Here is a 20855-nt window from a genome sequence, read left to right as displayed (position 1 = left end):
CTTTTGTGTGTTTATCTTGGCTTGCTATCTCATTTAGTATATTGTATGTCTTCTTGGTTTTATCCCATATATCTTTGTTATCTCTATATTTATATAATAGATCGCTTATTCTTTTACAAGTCCCAGGTGGTTTTAATAGTTTAGTTAATAAGTTATTTTGATATATTGTATTGTTAAAACGACATAGGTATCCATATAAATATATGTAAATCGCTTCCCATAGTAATTGGGGAGGGTTATTAATATATTTAAATCTATTAAAGATGTGAGATTTTTGTGTTATACTTAAGTTGGGTAGGGCTAATCATCCTTTGTCCTTAGGTCTGCATATATGGTGTTTCTTTAAATGGTGGATTTTGTTATCCCAAATAAAGCTTAGTATTTTCTGTTCAATCTTATTAATCGTTGCTTCTGTTAGTTGTATCGAGCTCATTGTATAGTTCAATTGTCTATACATGTAGGTTGTAGCTGCCTGTAATCGGTCCATGAGGTTAATCTTTGTATGTGACCAAGTTTCTATTTGTGATTCAATGTTGATTAATAGCTCACTGTAGTTTTTGTGAGTAGAGTTAATTCCAAATGTGATTCCTAAATTTTTTTGTTTCTTGATCAGGTTGTAGTAACCGGGGTGGTTACCCCGCCAGTTACCTATTAATAAAATCTCTGTCTTATCGTGATTAATAGCTGAACCAGAGGATTTTCCAAATTCGTGTTGTAAATGTTTGAAGGATAATTCGTCTCGGTAAAGTTAGTGCCGTCATCTGCATGTAATATAGTTTTGAAATCTCTTTTCATATTTGGTATTTTTATTCCCCGAATATTGTTATTTTGGTTGATGTTTATATTCAGGGATTCTATAGCTATTACATATAGCAGCATAGACAGGAGACAGCCCTGTCTAACTGATCTTTGTATACTTATTTCTTTAGAGAGATCTCCGTTTATTATTATTTTTGAACTTATATTTTTGTACATGGCTCTTACCCAGTTTATAATGTTGGCTCCGAAGCCACATTTTCCTAATGTTTTAAAAATGAAGTGATGCTCTATTCGATCAAAAGCCTTTTCTTTATCGAATAGATACATGACTCCTTTTTCCCCTTTAGTATTTAGTAATTCAATTATAGCACTTATAGATAGAGCGTTATTCGTGACATTTTCCCCTTCCCCCACAGCTTTGATTTATATCAGTAAGTTTGTTTATACAACTTTTTATTCTGTTAGTTATAATTTTACTTAGGTTTTTGTAATCATTATCTAGTATTGGTATTGGTCTCCAGTTCTTTAAGATTTTTTTATATCTCCCTTCCCTTTATATATTAGAGTAATAATTCCCTCCCTTAAAGTTTTAGGCATTTCCCCTTTAAACTGTATATTATTATATAGTAATTCTAAAAAATCTAAAAATTCATACTTAAATATTTTGTAAAATTCAGTGGTTATACCGTCCGATCCTGGTGATTTCCCTTTTTGTAAGCTATTAATTGCCTCTAAAATTTCTTTGTTAGTTATAAAAGTTTCACACATATTCTTGTCATCTAATGATATTTGGTTATACATTGTTTCCTTTATATACCTATTTATTACCTCTTCATCCATATTTTGAGATTTATATATCTCAGAAAAATATTGTCTTATACCTTCTAATATGTCAGTTTTATTTTTATAAACGTTATCATTAATTTGTATTAGATCTATCCTTTTGTTTTCTCCTCTTTTTATTTCTAGTCTTCTGTATATTCCCCTCCCTTTTTTCTATAGGTTTTCGTATTTCCCGCCCTTAATTTAATCCCTTGTGTAATTTTTTTTTCCATATCCTCCCATTGTTTAATTATTATTATTTGTTTTGGCTCTGTTTGCGGTCTTTTAAGGGTCATAATTTATGTGTGCTTTTCTTTTAACCATTGGTTTTGTATTTTTTTTTTTGATTTTTTTTGTCTTACTATAGTATTTAGTTATCCGTTTTATCTTGTTTTTAATGTTTTCCCATGTTATCATTATATCTTCAGTGTGTTCTTGTTTGATCCTGCTTAGGTGCGTGAGAACAGTGCTCACGTACTCATCATCGAGCACGAGAGCACTGTTCATCTTCCTCACTCCATGTCCCCATTTAAGTGTGTTCGGAATTTTAGTCTCTAGGAGTGCTGATTTGTGGTCTGAAATCTTTTCTTGTAGAATTTCACAGTTTATTAGTGCATCGGTTTCACTTTCCGATATATAAAACATATCAATTCTACTTTCCTTATTATAGTCGTATTTATATTTGTAATCTCTCTTATTTTAATTCACAAATCGAAAAGTATTTACAATATTATTTGTTTTTGGAAAGGTCCTAATCCATTTAAAAATGATCCTGTCATTTTCCGTTAATTTTTCACTTTTATCTAGATCAGTAGTTACCCAGTTAAAGTCTCCACCTAAAATGCAGGGATCCATGGCAGATTTTTCAATGCATCTGTTCAGATGTTGTATAAAGGCCGTCTTTATTATTGTGATACCAGGTGGTATGATATGCTGAACATATTCCAGTTGTTTAGTTTTAGATGGACTAAGGGTCCTTGTAAGTCTTTCGGTATTCCTATATTTTCAGGGTTTAGTCCCTTGGTGGTCTGCCTGATAATTCTCGTCACCCCAGCTTTTCTCTCTGTTGGATGGTTACTAATAAAAACTAAGGCGTCTAAGTCCTCCTCCAGTTCTTAGTTTCCGTCATGTTTGAAAACTGTGTCGAATGGATTGACTCCGCACAGACGCTAGCGCCTCTATATAGGGAATGTGACGTTACAGACTGCTCTCTTCGGATTGGACGACTGACTCTGTGTTGTGACTGAATTTTGTAACGCGTGTTTGGGTTGGTGAATGAACTCAATCCGTTTCGATCCTCCCTTCCCCTATAAAAAAAACCGCTGTTCACCGCATTCCTTATCGTCACAAGATGTGGACCAACGTAGAATCCTCTACTCTCGTATCGTCAATGTTGTTCCGTACGGACTTACCCATGTATGTCAGATCATCATGGACCATTGTCAAGATCACGGATACAAGCGTTTGAAAAGAAGCATTTTTTTTGGAGAGACAAGGCTGTTTGAAGAGAGCTCTAATTTACGGACCAGAAGTCAGATAAAGTTAAAGGAAGAGAAGAAGATATATACGATGCCGTCGATGTTAACGGAATAATGTTAACATAAACCCAAAGGCCCCTTTCAGGGCCATTCATATGCCTCGAAAAGAAATTGCTTTCTTGCCTCCAAATTTGTTTTAAAAATGTTGTATAAGTGTTTGTTTCTTGTCTGTGTTATCTCTGTACACCCGCTCTTTGCTCAGTACTGCGATGTTAACTCCCCTAGTTGCAACATTGTTACCAATCTCCCCTACTGTGACGTCAGACGCTAAACAAACTCCACTTTCCCTTGTCCCTATACAGGCCCACTATGTTTTTGACTGCATTTTCCCATTGTTCCTGTACATCTTGTCCCTAAACAGGCCCAAGGGACCTGTAATGTATTTTCCCATTGTCCCTATGAGTCTTGTCCCTAAACAGGCCCAGGTGTGTCTATAATGTATTTTTCCATTGTCATTGAATCGTCCCACTTCACTATTGTTGGTGTATAAAGGCCTAAGTATAACTAGAGAGGCGTAATAACTCTTGGTCTGTGGAACATTATTACTTAATATCACAACTAATGGCATTTGTAGGAAGCAGACGAAGATACATTCGCCTTTACTCCCCAAATCATTGTATCATTTGATAATTTTAATGGCTGTCGGAAAGATGTTAAAAATCATTTCTAGATCCTGGTACAGTTCATATGTTGTTCTGTCATATATTTTATCTTGCGCTATCCTGACAACCTATCTCAATGCTAACCTGAAATTATGTTATTCGGGTGTAGATTATTATCAGTCTCTGAACAGACTAAAACGACCGTAGAGTCTATTGTTATTTTCATCGGAAAAGGAAATTAGAACATTGTTACCCGTCTCTTCCATTATCTCTAATCACAATCACTTTTTTCAAACTAGCCATGAGCCACGCTTGTTTGTGGCGAACATGTACACTTTGGTAGAAAATTCGAACACATGTTTATCAAAATAATTTAATCAGGAATGTCACGAATGAACATATTGAATATCAATTTATTCAATGGAAAGAGCTCATGTGTCTTAACATTTATATGACTGTTTTGAAAAACAGTTCGCATTTTAGTTGATATGCTCTGTACCAGACACACTCCAAAGTTGGATGTATTTGATTACATTTCCAAATGTTAAGCTACACTGCCTTACGCTAGTGTTTATGTCAAGAATGAATACGTATGTTGTTATTTTATCATAAGTATTAAAAGGGTTAAAGCGTTAAGGGTATTCATTATAAGACTGAGGTCAAGTCGTGGCTAGAGTGTTAACGGTGTTCCTTCCTTATACATAGGAAGCTGATATTATAAACGACGCCAAGCAAAAGTAAAAGTACTGTCTTGTATCACCGTTGTCTGTTGCGTATTCCAAGATTCCAGAATCGGTAAATTCTGGAAAATATTAATCTCTTAACTATCTATATATTTACCCTGTTGAAAAAAGCATGATAACCTATAAACGACTGCATTTACGCCCAGTTATGAAAATTCTGTTTTCTGGTGAACAAAAAAATGCTAGAGATATAGATAATGAAAATGATTGAAATCTTCGTGGTTGTGATTGTCTACTAATGCTGAAGATGAACACAAAAAATTCTCTTCTGTAAATGCGTTTTGTATCTACAAGTTGATTGAAAACTATAATATGTATAATTTTGCCAGAAAGAAGCAGACTTAGTGCGTTAATTGAATTATTGCATATATATGAAGGAAAATAAGTACAGTTTGTCTTAAAACATCCCGAGAATATAAACGTTTTACTCGAAATTAAAAAACATGAAACAAATTAATTTCAGAAACAAACGAAATGAAAAAGCAAAAAAAAAAAAAAAATTAAAAAAAAAAAAAAAAAAAAATACAAATAAAAATAAAATGTATTGTTTCAAAACATCAAAACTTTTGTTCTTTTGATTCGTCCGCTTATCAGTGTCATGGAGTCGTTTTAGTTAGAGTAGGCGGTAGAGAAGGACAATGTTTCAGTTGACGATGTGTGTATGCGTGTGATTTGGACTTTTAACGTAGCTTCAACAAGTTTTCAGTCATAGCAGTACGACGGCTGCAGTGTGGCAGTTTATAATGCTGTCTAGCACTAGGGCATCATGCCGCAGACATGTAGCATGATGTCCCTCCCAGCCACATTATCCTGACACAAGGCCGATCAGTCTTAATGTTAACCTCTTAATACTGAGCGCCATTTTTGTAAGTCTTTAGTATGACTCGGCTGGGGATCTAACCCACGACCTCCCGCATCCGAGGCGGACGCTCTAACCACTAGGCCACCGGAGCGGTCTAGGTCGACGATGGTATGTATGTATGTATGTATGTGTGTGTGTGTGTGTGTGTGTGTGTGTGTGTGTTTCTGCGTGCGTGTGTGCATGCATGCATGGATGGATGGATGTATGGATGTATGTATGTATGTATGTTGCTAAAAAAATATATCTTTGTTCTACATCTATTTCATTGACAGGTAATTTAGAACGGCATAAGCTTGAAGTACGACATCCAACTCTTCAGGAAATTAGTGTTTAATCGGTTATGTAATATTTCCAACACGTAACCTAAAGAAGTCATGTAACTCCAATTAAAAAGCCACAAGATGTTTCAAAACTTCAGTGACTGAATTTGCTTAAGGGATTTAGGTATAATATATTTCTTCTACACATAAGTCACAAAATCCCCAATAACTAATTAAGATGAGATTTAGTCAAGGAATATAGCAGCTTTGCATTTTGTGCATCTTTACGAAGAAGCTAAGAAGTGTTTGCACATTTATTAAATGCATTGATGATTTTCTCTAAAGGATAATCAGAACGGGGAAACATCAAATGCTACTAGCATAGGAGTAAGCAATGGTATTTAGAGATGTGATGAAGGCATTATCATTCAGATCCTATATAGATTTATTTAAAAAAAGGAATAAAACAGATTACGATTCCTGATGAATTTTATTTACTTCGGTACACATACAAGTATCGACAAGTGTCAATACAGTGTCAACATTTTACCCAACGGTGCCGGTCTGAGGCGCAAGGTTGAATCTGTGGACTAAGGACTGGAATCTGAAATTAGTGACGCAAGATGAAGATGTAAAATGTAATATGAGAAGTTCAATTTTTAATTACAAATACATTTATTCATAAATTTTCAAAACAAATCTTTCATCTATAATTCAGTATCTTACACAGGGGTAACCATTCCAGTATTAAATATAACGTCTGGGCTTGTATATTCTTCAGTCTATTCAGTTTAACTTTTATCACTCTCAATGTGCTTTGATTTGTATTAAAAGTGTTTGGCTAAATGTATAAGGAATGAGGAAGTATTGGATACGTACAAAATGCCCCCTCCCCATTAAGTCCCAATATAAAAATCACACCAAACCTCATTAGCGTTTTGTTTCGAAATGGGGTAAGGTCATGTTTGATATTATAGAGGAATAATCTACACCCCCATTCGAACAAAGTTTATATTAGAATATTTTTTTTTGTGTTCACATGAGGCAAAATGTATATGCATGTCTATTTCTATATTTACAGTATAGTACATATTTGTTACTTATGATGTTACTTAACAAATAACAAATTAACAATTTTGATATTTGTATTTTTTGGCAAATCTTACATTTTCGCTCCTTCATATTCGTTTATCGCTACACTATAACCCTAGACTATCGTTGATTTCATTTGTGGAGATTCATTTACAAAAGAACAAAGTGTCTTTTTTGTAAATAAAGTTTTGAAACTAAAATTAACGACTCGTGCAGTGCGTATCCAAATGAAAAACATTTATTTATACAGAAGCATTTCGATGACGTGGATGCAGTATTTCAGGCTCATCATTAGAGAAATAAGATGTCGACATGAGTTGTAACGTTAAACAGTATCAACATACACTACACGTGATTGGGTATTTATCTTGAAAGACATTTTGGAATATAGACGTTTAGTTACGAAATATAATGACGTTGACTTTATAAAGACCACATGACATAATGAGAAAAAGCATAAGACACTATGATAATGGTATTTAGTAACGGCATCGACCTGAAAACGTGACCTTTCATGGAAAAATTAATTCGATGTCATCCCTTTCTAAAGCAGATTCGGTGTCATAAATGCATGCTTCGAGCAGACCTTATGCTGGTCCATAATAAGAATGTAGTCACATATTGCTACCTATCTGAGAGGTGGAGCCAGATGTAATTACATGCATAATGATACAAAGTTTCTCAGCAGCATATGGACTCGATATTAATGCATGAATCGCGTCTGAAGCTGTGGAATATTTGATGTTAAAACAGAATCCCAACAAGAGGTGTCAAATCGGAGGTCAGTACTAGGATTTCCGACAATAAAATTTAATAGAGATGTAACTATGGACTCACGCATGACAAACAAGCCCACAGCTGTAATGCAGAAGATGTGCTGGATCCGTCAGAAGAGTGTGGCATTCAGTCTCGCAGAGCTGCTCGGTGGTGTCAGTCCCCAAAGTATTGAGAAGACTCTGCACGAGCTGTTTCAGGTGAGTGAGGTCAAAGCCATGAACTGTATAATACAAAAAATTATTTTTGCTGGACAACTTAAGCAAAACATTTTAGTTTGATTTTTAAGATCCTAAAGTATGGATAGCTTACTCTCAGGGTCGAGGACAATGTATATTAGTTAAGACTAAATTCTGTGGGCCGACAACGTTCAGGGTGCCCACCGCCGTGCCAATTTGTAATTCACATAGGCCTACTGCAGAATGTTTCCTAGGGCCCACAAATCCTGTCCACTGCCCTGCTTACTCTTAATACGTTATGAGCTATGTTTGATCCTCTAGCACCAAACAAAATTCAACTCAGTCACTTAAGTATTATGAATGACACTTGAACAATATAGACAAGAAACCTTGGCTTTGCTCTTTGTATTATTTGAATTTTTATGTTGCTTTGGGAAGACAAGGGTCATGTTTTCTTCATTCTCATTCAAATTCGGCTCTATTTTCTAACAATTGTTTGCAAATGGATCACGAGAATAATTTCACGTGTGCGCTATTATGTATTTGAGCGTGCTACGTATAAAATAACAAGCTACCAAAGTCTTGGACTATTTAAGTTGATCTTATTTCGTGAAATCTCTTTGCATAAAAAATCTTACATCAGTATCCTCCATCCATACAGTACAGTTTCTCACGTTTCGACCACACGTATTAGTAAAAGTAATCACCTATTTCGTGTAAATGTAAAGTCATATATCGAATATTAATATGTTTTCTTTTATGTGATTCCAGAAAACATGTATTGGAATTTTTTTGATGTGCAAACTAATCTATCAACCATTTATCTCTGACTGACAAAATAAACAAATTATACAAGAAGCATATGAATATGCCATTAATCTGTTGTATACTGTTCTCATAAATGGATACCTTTAGGCTAACTAACTTAATGGCTTTCCTCTGTCCCTTTGAATCGCTATTAAAAGACTCGCATCTAACCTAGCAGATAACTGGGCGACTGAGTAGTTAAAGGCTTTCTTTCTTACTTACAACTCAGGTCTATAATTAGGTTATCATTGTACATAGAGGTATTTAAAGCAGGAAGAGACAAATGGAAGGTTCTCCTGAGAATAGAATATAGCACCATTGTAATGGTTATCTACATGATGGATTTAAAAATTAAAGAAAACCATTGTTTGCAATGAACGTTTCTGTAATTTAATGTTTTTTAAATTATTTTTTTGTCTGATAAACATTTTTTATAATTCCGAGTCACCGTCATGTGTATTAAGTAATATGATGTACTCTGTCGTATTACAGGTATGAAACTTGACGGTACGAACACAAACTCTAATGTTATGAGATAACCTTTTCCGTATGTATTTCTAAATTAAATTTTTCTATCTCTGTCTTACGAATATTCCTGTGATGAACGTTTTAGTATTCATAAGAAAGATATTAAAAAGTTCATTTTTCTAAAGTTCTGAACGACGTCATGTAATGTTCTCATAAATGAATACCTTTAAGCTAACTAACTTATTGGCTCTCCTATGTCCGTTTGAGTTGTTATTAACAGACTCGCATCTAACCTAGCAGATAATTGGGCGACTGAGTAGTTAAGGACTATCTTTCTTAATTATAACTTAGGTCTATAATTAGGTTATAAAGGTATTTAAAGCAGGAATAGACAAATGGAAGGTTCTTCTAAGAATAAAATATAGCATCATTGTAAAGGTTAACTACATGATGGATTTAAAAATTAAAGAAAACCATTGTTTGCAATGAACATTTATGTAATTTAATGTTTTTTTTTTAATTTAAATTTTTAAATTATAATTTTTTTTCATAAACACTCTTTTATAATTCTGAGTCACCGTCATGTGTATTAAGTAATGTGACGCACTCGGTTGTATTACAGCTATGAAACTTGACGGTACAAACACAAAAACAAACTCTAACGAGATAACCGTTTCCATATATGTTGTTAAATTAAATTTTCCTATCTCTGCCATAGGAATATTCTTGTGATGAACATTTTAGTATTCATAAGAAAGATACTAAAAAGTTCATTTTTCTAAAGTTCTGAACATCGTCACTTACGAGAGTCTACAAATACTCTCTTTTCCGGTGCGCAGAAAACAGCACAGGTACAGACAAGGAGAATGAAGACAATCTTCATGTTTGCTGCGAAACGATTTCAGTTCTGAAAGTAAATATGACAACTAGTTTATGTATCTATACATGTATCGCTGGAACTGACACAGGTGTGTTGTGCAGTGGTATACAGTTATGGTCATAAAAAAATTTGCTCTTGCAGAAAAGTGAAATCCCAAATGTTAGGTAAACATTTGTTACAGCGGTAATAAAAAATCTAAACAAAATGTGTGATTTTCAAAGTCCGAAGAAGTTAATAACATGCACGTTATAATGTAAACATCTACATGCAGTCTGACTACCCTAAAATCCACTAAGTACATTACCCTTTCTACACACCTTCAACTTTAAAGGAGACGAATCAGATAACACTAATTTGATAATTGTTTAACGGCACTGCGTCACATTAATGGGCTGCCTTTTGCTGACTCTTTGGGACTAAAGTGCCTTCTCAATAAAAGCACCACAACAGCCAACCCAGGATGATCTGGGCAAGATTTAGACCTGCGATACCTTGAGTTAATGTCCTGCGATCGAAGCTCCGACTCACCGCAGCTTGGGTAATTAACATCATTGGGATTAACAAACAATAAACAACTTACCAAGTTCTGGAGGGAATGCAAGAGTGTAGAAGTAGAGACAGGATTTTATACTCGTTGAATGAGAATTCGTCACGACATGTCACTTACGGTCATCATTTTGGACGTATGGTTCATTATGGAAGCTTTTCGAACCAATATTGTATCTTTGAAACATCCACATAGCTTTAAATCAAAAACGCTTCATCTTGTAAAGAAAAACAAAACTTCGAGATTCTGATATGTGTTTATTGTGTCCAAGAAAGGCTAATTTGGCCTTGCTTATATATTACTTAAACGTAAGAAAATAACAGTGATAATACTAGATATTTTCGAATATTAATTTAGTCTTGTATAAGGTTACTTGGGCAAGGACTTGCAGGATTTGCTTTTGTTCAGTAAGTGTTTGAACTTTTTGTTTAAATTACTTTATTGAAACATTATGAGTGGAATTTAAATGAAATATTTGTTTCACATCCTGTCCAGAATGTTTAAAATTGCATGGAATCTATACCAATAATGGAAATTAAGTCTTCAGTTAATCTCATCTGGATATATACGATGCATATCTCTGACGCAATTCGACCAGTTCTGTACCAAACTGCGTACACATCTGGAATTTCTCATATATACAAAATCGAACAACTAACTCCATTTTAAGTCTTTGCCCGATAGATATCATCACAATAACGCTTAGATACATACAATCAACTCGCGAAAAAAACCCTGAGATTTCTGGGGGAATAACTAAATAGAAAAATCTTATGGTATTTAGTAAGTGTCTCAGAATATATCCGTATCAACATTTCTTGCGTCTGAGAAAAAACCTTTGCGTTCTCGGCTCTTTTGTTTAGGAGATTGATAATCGAGACACTATAAAAGGACGCCTACAAGATAATGACAAAGGACGGCAACGAAGATGACAACCACAACAATAAAAATACAATGACCCCAAAAACATCAGGCAAATCAGACTTTGAACTGTTGATGATATTGAATGAAATATAGGTGTTATTTCTGAGTAAATAATATAGGGTGCATATATATATATATATATATATATATATATATATATATATATATATATATATATATATATATATATATATATATATATATATATATATATATATGTGTGTGTGTGTGTGTGTGTGTTTGTTTGTTTATTTTTAACGGCGCACCAGCACTGTTAGGCTATTTAGCGCCATACGAAAGATCATATGTATTATTAGGTAAAAAATGATAAAAGTTTTATATCGACCAGCGATATCAAATCCAAATAAAACGATAAGATGGTAACTGTAATAAATAAGTCTTCCCTATCTACGTGAAATGAAAATGGTATATGTTAAAAAAAGGCATATGAGAAGTTTTTGAAGATAATGGACTGTAAATATATTACTTACAAATGCTCAAACTGATGGCGTAAATGTTATAGCTTAGAATAAATGCTCACTGCTTTCAGAAATTCTATAATACAAGTGAGGTTTATTGTATGAAAAAAGTTTCTTCATGTCATGCACATTGTAATACTGATCGCGCGCGCGTAGGTTTCAGGTCAAAACACTCTATCAGAAAGTACTTAACAGTGAATGGTTCATTGCAAGAAACGCATTCTGGTGGGTCTTCACCTTTTAGTATGTGGGAGTGGGTTATGTAAGTATGACCAATTCGAATTCTTGCAATGACTACCTCCTCCCTACGCACGATTCTGTAGGAAGGAGTCCATAGTCCAAAGGCTGGGTTGATTTTGTGAAGTTTATTATTCACTGCATCATTCCATGATACTGGCCACTTCTGACGCAAAACCTCTTTGATACTAGGTTTAAAATCAGTATACGGTGTTTTGAAATCAGATAGTTCTTGAGATAGGGCGATTTTAGCAGCGCAATCCTCTTTTTCATTACCTTTAATACCAACATGGCTAGGTAGCCAGCAGTATTCGATATTGTGGGAGGTACTCAGCTTAGTACTTTTGGGGAGAAGATTGGTCAATAATGGGTTTTCCAGTTTTCTATTGTGTAGTGATTGAAGTACTGATAGGGAGTTGGAGAAGATGATGCTGTTTAAAATATGTTTGTTTGCAATATATTGCAGAGTAGGGTCTATTGCTCTGATGTCGGCTGAAAAAAGAGATGTGCCATTTGGTAAGCGAACTTGCGTTGTGTGATTTCCACAAATGAAGGCTGCAACAGGCTTTTCCTCAACCTTTGATCCATCGGTATAAATTCTTGTGTAGTTTTTAAATTCAGTGAGGAGTTCGTGGTAAGAGTTGTGGAAGATGGAAGGGTTTGTCTCAGATTTTTTCCATTGTGTCGCTTAAAAAGCACTTTTGGTTGTTGAAGAGCCATGGTGGTGTTTCGGAGATGAATTTTAGAACGATCAATTTTTGTGCTGTCAATGCTGGATGATATTCTAATGCCAAAGGAAGGTATGGCGTTTGGTTTATTTTCGTATAAGGTTTGGTATTTGGGTTGAAAAACAGCCGCAAAAGCAGGGTTCAGAGGATTTGAATTTAATTTGAGAGCATACTGTGCGGAAAGCATTCCTCTACGATGTGATATAGGTGGTTCGTTCGCTTCAGTGAAGAGGCTATCACACGGGGATGTCTTAAATGCTCCCAGAGTGAGTCTTATTCCCTGATGATGAATTGGATCAAGCATTTTCAAATATGACATTCTGGCTGAACCATACACAAGGTAACCATAGTCCAGTTTTGGTGCGAATACACGTTCTATAGAAATTGAGGATGACTTTTCTACCAGCACCCCAATCAGTGTGCGCTACTACTTTAAGTAGATCTAGAGATTTTAAGCATTTAGCTTTCAAGTTCTTTAGTTGTGGAATAAAAGTCAGTTTTCTGTCGAAGATAATACCGAAAATATTTGTTTCGTCAACAACTGGAATAAGTGTTCCATCCAGCGTGAGTTTAGGGTCATCGTCTTATACTGTGGAATGTTAATATCTGCTGTTGAATCTGGTTGATCAGTTTGAGTTTGTTGATCCTTGGCTGCCTTTGGACTGGCTTGTACAACGGTTGAGAAGGTTGGGCAATGTAGATGGGTTCGAGAGTCGACCATCTTTCTGGCCTCTGGGAAGGGAATGTTTGACGTATATTTTACCGACTGGATTTCCTTCTCTAATTTCCAGGTCTCGCAGTCTTTAGAATTAGCATGGTGACATTTGCGACAATTTGCATAATGGGGAGTCGCGCTGCAGTCTGCTTCTCCATGGCTGGTTTCTCCGCATCGGCCACACACACGGTTTCTGGAGCATCTCTCTTCGTGGTGACGGTACTTCTGACACTTAAAACAATGTAGAGGGTTTGGAATGTATACTTCAACTTTAACCTGTAAAAAGCCAACTTTTACTACCTTAGGTAGTGTTGGTGTGTTAAAGGTAAATATGATGGTGTTCGTGTCCTTGATTTCAAGACCGCGTTTGATCGAATCCGTCGAATTGCAGTAACACTTTGATTTCTTATTCTCGAGATGATTTCAGTGTCGTTGACGCCAGCGAGGTCTGGGCAACAAATGACACTTTTGGACGACTTGAGTGTCGAATGAGCGAAAGTAGTAACCGTAATATCATAGAAAGAATTTTTCTGATATTCTCAGTTTGCACCTTATGCTCACATTCAACTAGCAATCTATCCGATTTTAGTTTCTTTACACTTTTCGGCGTGCCAACTTGGCCAAGTATAGTCTTTTCGACTATAAATGGAGACAGCGAAGCAATTGGTTTCGTTTGATCTTTTGACTGAATAACCATGAAGGGTGGGACCGATTCCGCGCTACATGGTACGTCATCTGAGTCTTTAATAGGTTTAGAACGCTTCAGTTGGTTTTTGTTTTTGTTTTCCATTGTTTTGTTTTTTGTTTTAAATTCATCACCCATGTTCACCCACCCGCCGCGGAATCCAATAAGGGGAGACAGTTCAAGTGTAAGGGATACATAGTGGTATACTCGGTAAGTAAAGACACCTCCCGATTGACCGGTTAAGCCACCGCCTTCTAGAAAGTCTTTTGAGAGTAGGACAAAGGAAAAATACAGGGCTAGATAGTAGGGGCACGGTGGTATCAGGAGAGATACAAGGAGAAAGATAAAGAAGGTGAGAGAGTAAATAAAGACTTCCTAGGGCTCGGCGTTACCAGCCGATTTGTCGAGACCGGGCCCATCCCGACCATCCGTCCTGAAGAAGTAGAGGCCAAAGTAGTGTATTTCATCGGAAAGCCTCTGCTCAACTACCAGGATCCTTTCCTGCCCCGACACGGGACGCACCCCACGGCAAACAGGTTGCCTCTACTTAGTCGCCTTTTACGACACGTAGCGAGGCACGTCTGGCCAATTCTACAACCCCGGACCCGCAGGGGGAATGTAGAATGTATGCATGTGTGTATGTGTGTATGTATGTATGTATGTATGTATGTATGTATGTGTGTGCGTCTGTATGTATGTTGCTAATGAATATATGTTTTTCTACATTGCCTTTATCGACTGTTGATTTAAAATGGCATAAACCGGAAGAACGACAGCCATATTCTTTGGGAAATTAGTATTTAATCGGTTAGGTAATGTTTTCAACACGTAACTGAGAGAAGGCACGTAACTCCAGCTTAAGAGCTGCAGGACGTGTCAAAACTACAATGACTGAATTTGCTTAAGGGATTTAAGACGAATTTATTTCTGCTACACATAACTCACAAAATCCACAATGACTAATTATGATACGACTTAGTAATATAATATAATATAGTAGTTCTGCGTTTTGTTCATCTTTACGAGACCGCTCTGGTGGCCTAGTGGTTAGAGCGTTCGGCTTGGAAGCGAGAGGTCGTGGCTTTGAACCCCGGCTGAGTCATACCAAAGATTTACAAAACTGATTCGAACAGCAGCCTCGCTAGGCGCTCAGCAGTAATAGTGTATTGTTAGGACTCGTAGGGTTGGTGTTAGGATAATGTGACTGGGTGGGACATTATGCTATATGTCTGCGGCATGACGCCCCAGTACTAGACATCATTATAAACTGCCTCACTGCAGACATCGTAGGGATATGACTGAAACAGTGTTCAAGCTAAGTTAAAAATCCTAATCACACACACACACACACACACACACACACACACACACACACACACACACACACACACATACACACCCACAGAGGCATCTTTACGAAGAAGCTAAGAGTTTTTTTGCCCATTTCCATGTTCGGCTGCAATACTATCTTTCTGCATAGGTATGTTGCTAATAAAATATATGTTTGTTCTACATTGCTTTCATCGACAGTTGATTTTAAATGGCACAGGATGAAAGAAAGACAGCCAGCGTCTTTGGGAAATTAGTGTTTAATTGGTTATGTAATATTTTCAACACGTAACTTAAAGAAGACATGTAACTCCAACCATAAAGCCGGAAGAGGTGTCAAAACTTCAGTTACTGAATTTGATTAATGGATATAGGTGTTATTCATTTCTTCTACGCATAACACACAAAATCCCAATAACTAATTATGATACGATTTAGTAACATAATATAGTAGCTTTACATTTTGTGAATGTTGACGAAGAGGCGAAGAGATTTTTGCACATTCATTAAATGCATTCATGATTCGGTCTAAAGGATAAGCAGAACGCAGAAACATGATAGGCTACTATCACCGGTGTAAGCCCTGATATTCGGAGATGTGATGAAGACATTATACTTCTTTCCATCCCTGTATGGATTGAGTTTGAAAATAAAGAATAAAACAGATTACGATTCCTGATAAGCTTTATTTCTTTGGTACACATATTAGTATTGACAGGTATCAATACAGTGTCAAACTTTTACACGACGGTGCTGGTATGTGGCACAAGATTGAATCTGTGGACTAAGGCCTGGAATCTGAAATTAGTGACACAAGACGAAGACGTTAAATGTAACGTGAGAAGTTCAGCTTTTAATTACTGGTCAATTTATTCATAAATATTTAAAAGGAATATTGCATTTGTAATTCAATATCTTACACAGGGGTAACCATTTCAGTGTTATAAATAACGTGCAGGCTTGTATATTCTTCAGTGTATTCAGTTTAACTTTTATCAATCTCAATGTGATTTGATTTGTATTAAAACTCTTTGGCAAAATGAATAAATAATGTAGAAGTACAGAATGTCCCTACCCATTGCATCGGAACATAAAACAAATAAAACACACCAAATCTCATTAGTGTTTTGTCCCTAATTGAGGTGAAGTCATGTTTTATGTTCCACAGAAATACTCTTCACCCCAATTCGAACAAAGATTATATCGAAGTATTTGTTTTTTTGTTTGAAACATTTATATGCATGTCTATTTCTATATTTACATAAATTTGCTCCGTTATGAATACGTAATGCATTTGAACTATGACGCTACTTTCCAAATAACAATTTTGCTGTTTGTATTTTTTGCAAATCCTCAATTGTTCTTTCCTTCATATTTATATATCACTACACTATATCACTACACTATCATTGATTTCATTTTTGGAGGTTCATGTATATAAGATCAAAGTTTCCTTTTTGTATTGTAAATAAATTTTGAAAATAAATTAAAATTAACGTAAGGTGCAGTCCGGATCTGAATGATAATCATATATTTATACAGAAGCGTTTCGATGACGTCGATGCATTATGCCAAGATCATTGATTATTAAAAGATGTTGACATGAGTTGTAACTTCAAACAGTATCAACATACATTACACTTGATTGGGTATTTATCTTGAAAGACATTTTGGAATAGAGATGTTAAGTTAGGAAATGTAATGACGTTGACTTTATAAAAATCAAAAGACATAATTAGAAAAAACATGAAGCACCATGATACTGGTATTTAATAATTCAGCAATCTGAAAATGTGACTTTTCTTTGGAAAATTAAATTGGATTTCATCCATTTCTAGAGTAGATTCGGTGTTTTAAATGCACGTTACATGCTTCGAGCAGACGTTACGCTGGTCAATAATACCAATGTAGTCACACTATGCTGCCTATTTGACAGCAGGAGCCGGTTGTAATTTCGTGTATAATTAAAAAATTACAAAATGTTTTCAGTAGCATATGGACTCCATATTAATATATTATTCGCGTCTGAAGCTACGGAATATTTTGACATCAAAACAGAAACCCAACAAGAGGTGTCAAATCGGAAGTCAGTGATAGGATTTCCGACAATAAAATTTAATAGAGATGTAACTATGGACTCACGCATGACAAACAAGTGGGCAGGTATAATGCAGAAGATGTGCTGGATCCGTCAGAAGAGTGTGGCATTCTGTCTCGCAGAGCTGCTCGCTGCCGTCAGTCCCCAAAGTATTTAGAAGTTTCTGCACGAGCTGTTTCAGGTGAGTGGTGTCAAAGGTATGAACTGTATAATACAAAAAATTATTTTTGCTGGACAACGTACGCAAAACGTTTTATTTTTATTTTTATGATCCAAAAATATAAAGAGCTTACTCCCAGGTGGCGTAAAGGGTATTACAATTACGACTAAATTCTGGAGCCGACAACGGTTAGGTAGCACATTGCCGAGCCAATTTATAATTTATAGTGGGATACTGGAGAATTTTTTTATCGGATTAACTAATCCTGTTTGATGCCCTGCTTACTCCTAATACTTTATGAACTAAGTTTGATTCTCTAGAACAAACAAGAAGTCAACTCAATCTCATAGGTATTATGAATGACAGTTGTATAATATATACAAGAAACCCTGGTTTCGGTATTTGCATCATTTGAATTTTTATGTTGCTTTGGGTAGACAAAGAGCCATATTTTCTTAACTCTCGTTGAAATTCAGCTCTGTTTTCCAACAACTGTTCGCTAATGCATCACGATAAGCATTTCACATATCCTCTATTATGTATTTGATCGCGCCACGTATAACAAGTACCAAAGTGTTGGGCTATTTAAATTGCTCTTATATCTTGAAATCGCTTTGCAGAAAAATCTTGCAGCCAGTATCCTTCATCCATACTGCAGTGCAGTTCCTCACATTTCGACCACACGTATTAGTAAACGTAATCACGTTGTTGGCAAAGGCGGCGTTAGGATTACGCGGGGCCTAGGGCAGACCATGACCGCGCGGGGTCAGAGTATCGGTATCTCGATTGGTATGCTACTGCAAACACTGATTATGTCTAGACTAGATCAACTGTTAAGTGCTTTACGAAGTTGACTAAGTTGACTTCGCAACTTTGCGTGCATTACATACGGCCTGTATCAGCGTTTCCAATTTACCGGAGAATATAGCTTGACAAACTCAAAAGGACGACCTTAGGCCTGAAGCGAGGGGATCCCTCAAGAGCGGGGTTGGGGCGGTCGCCCCACTTGCCACCCAAACGCCGTTCATGGTTGTTGGCGTAAACATGAATACTTGTATCGAATATTAAGACGTTTTCGTTTATGTGGTTCCAGAAACATTTATTGGAATATAAGAAATATGTAAACCACTTTATCAAAAATATATCACTGACTGACAAAGTAAACATAATATAAAAGAAGCATATAAATATATGATGAATCCTTTGTGTATTTTTCTCATATTTGGATACCTTTAGACTAACTAACTAACTGGCTTTCGTATGTCCCTTTGAATTGCTATTAACAGACTCAGATCTAACCTAGCAGATGATTGGGCGACTGAGTAGTTAAAGGCTTTTTTCTTAATTACACCTTAGGTCTATCATTAGTTTATCTTTGTACATAAAGGTCCATAAAGGTGTAATAACAAAATGGAAGGTTCTTCTAAATATAACATCATTGCAATGGTTAACTGCATAATAAATTTAAAAATTAAAGAAAACCATTTTTGGCAATAAACTTTTCTGTAATTAATTTTTTTGATTCCATTCTTGTCTAATAAACACTGTTTTATAATTCTGAATCAACGTCAGTTGTATTAAACTTATTCAAGTAATGTGGCGCACTCGGTCGTATGACAGCTATAAAACTGAACTGTATAAACACAAACAAACTCTAATTTTATGAGATAACCGTTATCGTATATGTTGTTAAATGAAATTTCATATCTTTGTCTTAAGAGTATTCCTTTGGTGAATGTTATAGAATTCACAAGAAAGAAATTAAAAAATTCGATTTTCTAAAGTTCTGAAGGACGTCACTTACGAGAATCTAATAATACTCTCTTTTCCGGTGCGCTGAAAACAGCACAGATACAGACAAAGAGAATGACGGCAAGCTTCATGTTTTCTGCTGACAGGCTTTTAGTTCTGAAAAAAATATAATGAATAGTTTATGTATCTATGCAGGCATCGTTTGGATTGATGCAGTTGTGTTGTACAGTGGTGTATAATTATGGTCCTGAATAAATTGGCTGTTCCAGAAAAGTAAAATTTTGAATGTTAGGTAAACATTTGTTACAACCTTTAAGAAACATCTAAACAAAATGTGTGATTTTTAAAGGCCGAAGGCGTTAGTAACACGCACGTTATAATGTAAACATCTACATGCAATCTGACTTGCCTGAAATGCACTAAGTACATTGTCATTTCTCCACACCTTCCGAATAGAAATAGACGATGCAGATATTGTTTGGATAGGAGATTAACGGCACGGCACCACATTTAAAAGCTACTTTGCGGTGTGCTATTCGGAGTGCGGAGCAAGAAAATTCAATAAGCGCCAATCTTGGTAGGACTAAGACACCTCCATGCAAATCGCTGAGCCTCTGGACCGTAATAAATAAATGACAAACTAACAACTTACCGATTTTAGAAGGACTGCAACAACATACACGTACAGACAGGGGATCTTATACTCCAGGAATGAAAGCTCGTCACGAAATGTCACTTAGGGTCATCATTATAGACGTATTGTTCAGTACGGAAGCTCGCCGTACGTAATATTTTAACTTTATAAAACCACATATTTTTAGAAGAACAATATTTGCATGTTGTGCTGGAGAGTTTGATACGTGTTTAATGTGTCAAACAAAGGCTGGTTGCTCCTTGCCATAATTATCCACTTAATTATCAAACTGGAAATATAACAACCTTAAAGTTACTTGGTATGATAACCATGAATGGAATTGAAATGAATTAGTTGTTTCAAAACATAAACGGCATATTTAAAATTGCACGGGATGTATATGATTAATATAAGAGGAAAGTCATCAGTTAGACATATTTGGTTATATATGGGACACATTTCTCACCTAATTGGACTATTTATGTTGCAAACTGTGCATACATCTGCAATTTCTCATATAACGTCTGTACCTAATAAATATCATCATAGTAACTGTTACAATACCGTTGCACTCTTTCATCCATTCTGTAAGCTTTTGCTGTGACCTTTTTAACAACATTATGACCAGATATGTTGTTTCGCGTTTGGCACTTTCACCCACCGACCCACGCACGCACACACACACTCACATACATATAGATAGCTTTTGAACGGTTACTGTATGCCAATGTGATGTACCAATACAACTGATATATGAAGTTGAGATTCACGCATAGCTTAT

At 35.7% G+C, this 20855-nt stretch overlaps 3 protein-coding genes across 3 annotated transcripts in view; all 3 read right to left on the bottom strand.

Moving 5' to 3' along the window:
• Positions 1-10409, bottom strand: part of LOC149776384 (uncharacterized) — a 36863-nt gene extending 26454 nt beyond the window's left edge. Inside the window, exon 1 of the mRNA XM_089940751.1 lies at positions 10367-10409. The gene's annotated coding sequence lies outside the window, so the exon portion shown is untranslated. The remainder of the gene's footprint in view (positions 1-10366) is intronic.
• LOC149776385 (uncharacterized) lies at positions 6058-9864 on the bottom strand. The gene is made up of 3 exons (XM_089942356.1): positions 9711-9864; positions 7516-7675; positions 6058-6190 (listed from the first exon to the last, which is right to left on the bottom strand). The coding sequence occupies exons 1-3, from the start codon at positions 9787-9789 to the stop codon at positions 6133-6135; spliced, it is 297 nt and encodes a 98-aa protein (XP_089798482.1). The 5' UTR covers positions 9790-9864; the 3' UTR covers positions 6058-6132.
• Positions 10410-16096: 5687 nt separating the features above from the next.
• LOC149776383 (uncharacterized) lies at positions 16097-20180 on the bottom strand. The gene is made up of 4 exons (XM_089942355.1): positions 20093-20180; positions 19493-19596; positions 17573-17732; positions 16097-16228 (listed from the first exon to the last, which is right to left on the bottom strand). Exons 2-4 carry the CDS (start codon positions 19569-19571, stop codon positions 16171-16173), a joined length of 297 nt encoding a protein of 98 aa, XP_089798481.1. The 5' UTR covers positions 19572-19596; positions 20093-20180; the 3' UTR covers positions 16097-16170.
• Between the last annotated feature and the right edge of the window lie 675 nt (positions 20181-20855).

The sequence above is a fragment of the Sinohyriopsis cumingii genome, chromosome 18 (assembly GCF_028554795.1).
Source record: "Sinohyriopsis cumingii isolate HCF-2022 chromosome 18, ASM2855479v2, whole genome shotgun sequence".
In the NCBI taxonomy this organism is placed as follows: domain Eukaryota; kingdom Metazoa; phylum Mollusca; class Bivalvia; order Unionida; family Unionidae; genus Sinohyriopsis; species Sinohyriopsis cumingii.
Note: the sequence above shows the minus strand (reverse complement) of the source record. Positions and strands in the feature narration are given on the sequence as shown.

Coding starts and splice junctions, on each gene's coding strand:
- LOC149776385 (XM_089942356.1), bottom strand. CDS start 9,789: ATGAAGATTGTCTTCATTCTCCTTGTCTGTACCTGTGCTGTTTTCTGC. Junction 7,676..9,710: donor GAGAGTATTTGTAGACTCTC/GTAAGTGACGAT, acceptor TGTATTATACAG/TTCATGGCTTTGACCTCACT. Junction 6,191..7,515: donor TGTGGGCTTGTTTGTCATGC/GTGAGTCCATAG, acceptor CACTAATTTCAG/ATTCCAGTCCTTAGTCCACA.
- LOC149776383 (XM_089942355.1), bottom strand. CDS start 19,571: ATGAAGCTTGCCGTCATTCTCTTTGTCTGTATCTGTGCTGTTTTCAGC. Junction 17,733..19,492: donor GAGAGTATTATTAGATTCTC/GTAAGTGACGTC, acceptor TGTATTATACAG/TTCATACCTTTGACACCACT. Junction 16,229..17,572: donor TGCCCACTTGTTTGTCATGC/GTGAGTCCATAG, acceptor CACTAATTTCAG/ATTCCAGGCCTTAGTCCACA.